This window comes from Labrus mixtus, chromosome 22 (genome assembly GCF_963584025.1).
Source record: "Labrus mixtus chromosome 22, fLabMix1.1, whole genome shotgun sequence".
In the NCBI taxonomy this organism is placed as follows: Eukaryota; Metazoa; Chordata; class Actinopteri; order Labriformes; family Labridae; genus Labrus; species Labrus mixtus.
The window spans coordinates 10,323,488-10,331,650 of record NC_083633.1 but is presented as its reverse complement, the minus strand read 5'-3'; the positions used below and the strand labels follow the sequence as shown (position 1 = coordinate 10,331,650).

The 8,163-nt window shown below is 41.8% G+C and overlaps 1 protein-coding gene across 2 annotated transcripts in view; it reads right to left on the bottom strand.

Moving 5' to 3' along the window:
• Nucleotides 1-396: 396 nt before the first annotated feature.
• Nucleotides 397-8,163, bottom strand: part of prickle1b (prickle homolog 1b) — a 29,116-nt gene continuing 21,349 nt past the window's right edge. For both annotated transcript variants that reach the window (XM_061029701.1, XM_061029700.1), the window contains exons 4-8: nucleotides 6,419-6,556; nucleotides 3,877-4,080; nucleotides 3,596-3,782; nucleotides 2,420-3,418; nucleotides 397-2,319 (exon numbers count right to left, since the gene is read on the bottom strand). In XM_061029701.1, coding sequence (XP_060885684.1) covers nucleotides 1,358-2,319; nucleotides 2,420-3,418; nucleotides 3,596-3,782; nucleotides 3,877-4,080; nucleotides 6,419-6,556 — 2,490 coding nt within the window. In that variant the 3' untranslated portion in view covers nucleotides 397-1,357. The remainder of the gene's footprint in view (nucleotides 2,320-2,419; nucleotides 3,419-3,595; nucleotides 3,783-3,876; nucleotides 4,081-6,418; nucleotides 6,557-8,163) is intronic.

Below are 8,163 nucleotides of genomic sequence, written 5' to 3'. Positions count from 1 at the left end.
ATCACTGCCAGGGTGTTGATTTACTTTTGTTTGTTTGCAAGCACATGTCATATGCCCTCCTTCTGGTGATGCACTGTTGATACTTTCTACATCGTTGTATCTAATTTCTGTCATCCATTTATTGTCTATTATGTTTCCTGCCTGTTTTGTTGTTCCCTTTTAATCTGTTTGTTTTTTTTATAATTGTTTGCCATTATGATGTTGTTATAAAAATCAATAAAATATAAATTATATATAAAAAAAAAAAAAGATGTGCATACTTCATACCATATATTTTTAGACAACTTTTCAAATGAGTGCAGCACTGAATTATACCCTCTAACCTTAAAAAAAAAACATCACTCAACCCAAAGGTTATAAACAATTGTGTCTGGCAAAAAAGGTAAGAAAATAACATCCATTTTAAGGGGGGAAAATATTTATTACAAGCGTCTTTTTACATCACAAAGCATTTAGCTGGTTATGTCAGGGTAGTGAGCAGTACAGCTGAATACAGTAACATTTAAATGTAACTGCCATTTGCATTTTCTACACAAAGTGAGCATTTTGGAATATACTGCATGTTATTATAAACATTTATTATAAACATTGTTACAAAGTAACATGGCACTTTGCTGTGAACAACACAGTTGATGAAGTGGCATCTTTGTTGTTCCTCATAACTGTTGAAGAGGTCTATTGGGTTACCTTAACAGTTGCTTTTTCTTATACACTTCAAAAATCAATTATTTAAACCAAAGATATAAAAATACCAGTATGAAAATCTTAACTTAGTATATACATAATCATTTTGTACTATTATGAATTAAATAATTATTTGGTTCTTTTTAATTTCCTACTTTATCAGGCTCTGTGTACATTATGTTGCCATTTTATTGCACACAGATATTGCTGCAAAACATTTAACTAAACGCACATTTTAAAAAGACTTGATGTCAAATGCTGAAATTGAAGAAAAAGATGTTGCGGCATTACCAACTCTGGGCATAATTATTCAAAATGTTCCAGTCCATTTATCTTAATGGATGTGCAGTGCTAAGGTTTGTAAGGCCCAGCATCTATGCCCTGATTTGCGCACACAAACAAAAAACGACCTGACAAAGAGACCATATTTCCTTGCTTTCCTAACAGTAGGCATTTATCTGTTTTTCAGTAGATTTTGGCCTTAAAGATGATATGCATCTTGACATGGGCTGTTTTAATAATAATAACAATAAATCAAATACTTAAAGGACACTTTACAAGGTGGAGTATGACATCCTTTTCAAACTTGGATTCATCTGCTAAATGTCCATCGAAAAGAAGATCAATATTGCTCAGTGTAGTGCAGATAATAATGTAAATACACTCTGAGCTGTTAAGAAATTATACAGTTTTTGGAACGATGACCCTTTCTGCGACCAGTCTGTGAGCCATGGAATTGTGAAGAGATGGCTGTAACCCTTGTTGGGTAGTCCTCAGCATAGTAGCGCCCAACTGCTCTTGGTTGAGGGATTGGCTGACCAAGAAAATAGCCCTCCTCTTCAGAGTCCGATGATGAGGAAGAGCAGGTAGAGCAACAGTCGTCTTCGTCTCTGTAAAGACCCATGTAATGTTCAACGTGTGGGTTTCCTTGAACTGCACCCTGAGGCGTAAAGTCGGACCTTGACTGGGAATAGGCCATGGGAAGTCTGTGTGCTGGATTCTGTAGGAGCATTGGATTACAAAGGGGGTTTGCCAGACCTTGCTGTTGGTGCTCAAAGGGCCTCTGTACTTTCTCCAAAGGAACCATGTGAAGGTTGTTGTCTGATCGTGTCTTGCGGCCCTTGTGGTGACGGCCTTGGCCATGATGGTTGTGATGCTGCCTGCTACGTCCATGGTGGCTCGCTGGGCGGCCTCTATCTCTGCCTGTTTCATCGGGGCAGAATACCCTACGCTGTGGCTTCTCACTCATAGGATGTCTTCTAATATTGACATCAAACCCATCATTATATCCATTGTCCACTGTATCTTCTGAGAACTTGACCATTTGAGGAGGCCTGGATTGAGACTTGCTCCTTCTCAGAGCTGGGGCATGGACAAAGGAGGAAGGGAGACCTTCTGATTGTGGGGACAATGGGGTAAGTCCTCCTGTTGTGCCTCCCCGCATTGCCAGTGCTAACTCCTCTTCGTCTCCCTTCTCCATATTTAGGATTAGAGAGTTGGCACTGTGGTGAAGATGAGAGGAATTAAAGGTTCCCATGTTGCTCATCTTCTCGCAGTCATCTGCCACCAAAGGATCCTGCATGGCAAGGGTGTAGACTATAGGTCTGTCCCTGCATTCTCCATCCACTGATGCACCTAGAGAAAGCAATAGGAGAAATATATATTTAACAGCTGTTTGATACAAAAGGAAAGGTAATGTTTCAACTGAAAACATAGGAACTAATGGTCTAATTACCAGTGATGTTTGAAAGTGCCAGGGAGTCCATGGAGTCTCCAGCACCCTGTCCAACTCTCCTCAGCTCATCAGCAATACACTCGAGGGAGTCATCATACCACTGCCTGTTGTCTGACCAGAACGCCTGTCTCCCTGTCCCAGATTGGTCCTGATCCTGGTCTAACTCTAGCTCTTGAATCTTTCTTGCACTGGCAGGACCTGGGTGACTCCCGTAGGCTGAGTCTCCCATCCCATCCTGGGATTGTGCCCAGTACATTTCAGGCAGGTTCTTCTTGCTCATGAGTCCAGGGCTAAGGCTGTTGGCTCGAGACTGACTGGAAATCTGGCTCTGAGTAGGACTTGCAGGGGTGGGAGAAGAGGCTGTTACCCTCATGGATGTACTGTCAGGCTTAAGCCAGGGATCAGAGACACTAATTATCCTGTTTCTGTCACTGCTCGGGCTGGGAGATTTAAGGGATGGCTGTTGAAGTTGGTGCAACATCCCATGGTCACCAAACTTGAGCAGGAGCTGGGTCATATAGTCATCATGCTGGGCCCACTCCTCTGGATCCTCCTCTCCACCAGCATCCTGTTCCTCCCGATCCCTCCAGAACCTCTCCTCCTCCAAGCCTAGATGGGCCAGCTTGCGCCCTACAATTCCAATGTCACAATCAGCATGTCCATCTTGCTCTCCATCTCCAAACTTAAACTCAAGCGAGGAGACGGTGGCAGCGGGGTTAAGCACCTGCGACTGTCTCCACTGTTCAGCAGGCCTGCTACTCTTCCCCATGCGGACACTACGCCGGGATTCACGAGACCGGGCGGACTGGAAGGCAGAATCAGATGAGTCTGATGCATGGATATCTTCCCCCTGGCTGCATGCCTTTGAGCAATAGATGTGACCCTGCTTTGGAAGGAAGGGACAGCCCAGCAATGATGTCTTGCACTGGGCACAACAAAAGCACTGATCTGTGGCGTGCCAGTGTACACCTTCATAGGTCATCTGGGCATGGTCTACACCTGAGGATAAGGGGATAAAGAGAAAATTATAAAATTAGCATTAAGTAGTTTGATAAATAGTCAAAGAAATACATCAGGAAGCTCTAACTTGGTATAAAAAGTTCAGTTATTCGAATTCTGCAAGATGGATTAAAAAAGCAGAAATGCTCTTCCAGCACCTAACAAATAAAAACTCACCAATATTTTCACCACAGGCCTCGCAATACTCTGCATACAGTGACTCAAAGCAGCCACAGCAGAATGGCCTCCCATCTTTCATGATGTAGCGCTGCCCACCAAGCATCGTTTCACACTCGAAACAGGCAAAGTGCTTCATGTGCCAGTGACGACCCTCTGCTTCAGTGCACTCATCCGCAAAGATGATCTAATGGGAAACATGAAAACATACCACTGTTAATTCTTTGGAACTCTGTTGACTTGGTAATGGCTTTGCCATGGCTACTATTAATGCATTTTACCTCATCACAAGAAGAGCATCGAGGTTTGAGAAGCTCAGCATGGTGTCTTCCGCAGAGGATCTTGCCATTTTGGGAGAAATAGATCAGATCCACCAGAAGCTCTTGACACGTGGAACACACAAAGCATGCTGGGTGCCAGCAGGGGCTCGGCCCTGCTCTGGAGGCAAAAATTGCCATCTCCCCTCCGTTGATGCCACCGGCACACTGATAATCAAATAAAACGAGATGAGCCATGAGATTTATATTTCCAGACCTCTTGTTATGCCATTTACCACACCATTGCTTGTTATTTGTTAATAGTAGATCTGGTGTTAAGTATGTTTCCAAAGTAATTAAACCATCGAGATAAACATGGAGACTATCACATAATGGAATGGCATTCTAAAATAGATCTGCAGGCACACGACACCCATGACACATGACGAATGTGTCATAGACAAAAGATGGATTATAGACATGACTTTTAAAAATATATCACATAACATCTGATGTATTCAGTGATGCTAAAACAACGGACGCCAAACAACAGGTGATCATAATGTAAATGCCAAAGTAAAGTGATCTCTTTCAAATACATCAGTGTATCCTACAGTGGTGACAATTATAGCAGAAATACAGCACCACTACATGACATGGAAAGTGCAAGTTAATCTGTGTAAGGAAAAACAAATACTATTAAAAAAGTTATAGACAGCTATTGTCACAACTAAACCCACTGTCTTACTGACCAAAACTCTTTTTATAAAGATAGGTGCCAATGGACCAATGCTAACTCACATTCACTTATCTATCTATGTATCAAACGGTTGCTTTTTCACTTTGGTTTAAAGGTCAGCAATTATTCATTGAGTGTTGCTGTGGAAATGGGCAGCATTTACATTCTGTGAGCTTCAACTGAATACACTGTCCTTGGACCTAAGTCAAAAAAGTCACACATCTCCACACAGATTGTCAAAGCATGTCAGAACCTGCAATCAAAAGTCTTAATATAACCCAGCAGAGCTATGACACATATATGCAGCTATGGGATAGCGTGACCAGCTGTTAACCATTATTACCAGGGTGGACAGATAGGGGCCTAGGATATGGAGGTGTTGTGTGTCCCTTGGAGTACAGCACCAGGAAACAGGATCCTGACAAATTGTGTGTGAATGTTTGTACAATTGTTGCTTGATGTATGTATGTGTGTGTGTGTGTGTGTGTGTGTGCACCCACGCATTCATGATATATCCTTTCGAACTCGTGAGCATGTGCAGAATGTGTAAAAATGTTAGCAAGATTGTATGAATGTGCTTAGGTGTGCCTGTATGGATGACTGAGCTGGTGGAAATATGTGTTTGTAGAGTATTTATGGACATGCATGCATGTTCAGGGTACTAATGAATGTGTGTGTTCATCGCTGTTCCTATGTGACCCTGCATCCCTGTGGTAGCATCTGTTTTCGGGTGTTGATGGACTGCCTTTCCGGGGGAATTAGCATAGCTTGCCTGCTTTCCTGGATGCCTGGAAGAGGTTTACTCAATGGTCAGGGCTCAGTTTGTCAGAAGCCACATAACACTAATATTGATGTTGTTGCATAGAAAGGAAATGTTTCCGAAATAATATCAAGGACAGCTGTAATAGCACTGGATGTTGTTTAAAATTTCAGCATAAAATCAAATGTAGGAATTGCAAGGCAGGACCTACTATTTCTTTAAGTGCTGAAATGTTCAAGCGCAAAGTGACCCCAATGTCAAGGTACGACTTACATGTCTATATTCTCCTGAAAGTCAAGATTCCATCAAATTATTGCTGAAAGAAAAAAATAGTTTCCATGTCTACCAATTAATGTTTTCCATTCTTTTAACAGCACATTCTTTCTGTTCTGTTCACAGAACAGTGTTTCTGTGTTTATTATCCTATGAGAATTTGCTGTTGTACCAGTGGATACATCTATATTTTAAGCTTATAACTCTCCAACAATTTCCGAGACAGATGTGGAAACTTGCCATCTCTTCTCCAGAGGAGGTTTCAAAACCAGCTGCATGTCCTGAGTTTAGATGGATCTAATTATACTATTTGATGTGGAATAATGTGCCACATACTGTGACTTGTTAAGAAAAAGTTGGATTTTAAGACTGAAAGAAAGAAGTCATCGTTAACTCGTTATTTTATTTTGATTTTTTTGCTGTCATGCTGAGATGTTGATGGGTGGCAGGAAATTTGCTGAATTCCTTGCAAGGAACTGGCTTCTCCGCTCGACTTGAGCGTGAGCCTTCCAATTTCCCCACTTCCCCCCTTGCCCTAATGAATGAGGAGGTTTGTGTCCATGATTAATTAGCCAATAAGGATTGTGCCTTGAGCTGCCTTGTCTTGGGATGGGATAGCTGGTGTTGGCTGTTTGTGTTTTAAATACGTTTAAGACCCGCAAGTTGTTTTCGTTGCAAGAAATAGCTTACCTTTGTGAGTACTTAATGATGCAAGTGTGCATATGCATTGTGTGTGTGTGTGTGTGTGTGTGTGTGTGTGTGTGCGCTCATGGGTATCCACATGGGGAACCTACATTTTCACAGCGTGTGTGTTGCAGAGCCCGGGGCAGGATCTTGGGTGTTCCTCTCCCAAGTGCCTCTCTCTTCCTCTGGGCGCTGAACATATGGAGCTCCCTCTTTTCCTCTTCGCTGAGAGAGTGACAGTAACGCAGCTGATAAAGTAAATAAGACAAAGAGAGAGAGAGATTCATTGAAAAACTGAAAGAACAGAAGAGGATGATTTTTGGGGAAAGGGGGAAATAGGGTGGAAAATCATCCACCAATTACTGGTGATGGTCCATATTTCATTAGGGATGTTGAGATACCATTTCCTTTCTCTATATACTGATTCTCCTACTTAGACTTAATCCTAAAATAGCTAAATCCTACAAAAGTCAATGAAAGAATGGCGTGTTTAGAGTCGGGGATGAAGCCCCAGATAAAAGACCGCCAGCTATCCTAACATCTAGCTCGGTTGTTCTCTAAACAACACTAAACATTGATGACGTGTGAGCTCACACACTGTCTCTGTCTCTACCTTTCACGCCCACAACACACACAAACTGCTTATACCTCTGAACAACAGTTACGCATTGGAATCCTGTGGCAGTTTGCCTCGTCGACCACCAGGTCCGCCGACAAACATCATAAAACCGCTCGGTCAAACACTGCGTACATGTGAGTCCCTATTGTGTATCTTCCATGTGTGTGTGTACAGAGACCACCTCTGTAAGCCAGCGGCCGCTCCCATCCTACCCCCTGGTGATAACCCCTCCACCATATCTCCAAATGCAAACTCTATTAACACAGATGTGAAAGGAGTGCTGGTTTACAGACCATAAAGCTGTTCTACAGAAGAGGCTGGCATGTGCTTTACTGTCAAAAGACGGATTTCTTTGTCAAATGTTTGAGGGAATGTAGCCATTGTAGTTTTACAAGAGAGGCAATTTGTTCTGGCTTTGCTCAGCTGTCAGCCTTAGTTAAGTTGAGGCAGGGTTAAGTTTGAAATATCTTGTTAATTCTGAGGAAGGTGTGCATGTGCTCGTACACAAAGATCAATGAAAATGACTTAAAGTGTAAAAGCTTTTAGTTTTTTGGTAGTTACTGAAGTTGAAGCTCTTAAACAGTGTCTGTTGAACTGATTAAGAAGAAAGTAGTTGAAATCAGTTGAAGTGGAATAAGTAAACATTGTATTTGTTAGTGTGCTCGCCCTCCAGGTCTTTACCCTCAAACTGCAAAATAACCTCTGTAGCTTCTCGAACTCAAGCGTCTAACACTGTTCATTCCATAATTCACACTTTCATAAAGCTCACGTCAGCAGTGTTCCACTTCAAGTGACCCCTCACCCACCTGTAAACCACATGTGAACCCCTTTTAGGATTGTTCATTTTAAACACAATCCTAAACTTACAATTAAATCTCGGTCAGCAGTGTCGATCTGCTTGCAACTCTCAGTGTCTTGTCACTTAAACTACAACTTCAACTTCTCTCATGTATTAATATGTATGACTGTATTTCAAATGTTAACTGCAAAATCTCAGCCGCAAATGCAAGAAAACTGTAAACTTCACAATATATAGACATGTCTTGTAAAGCAAAATACATTAAGGATGCAGTTAAAGAGAGACAGTTGCAGAGGACTCATTTGGACTACAGAAAAATGTATGCCCTTAACCTATTGGTGTTATCTCATTATAAGCATTGTTCATTTTGAAAACTGATTTTGGCGACGGTATTCTGAACTTTTAACACATTTTCTGCATCTGTATGTAGAAGAAGC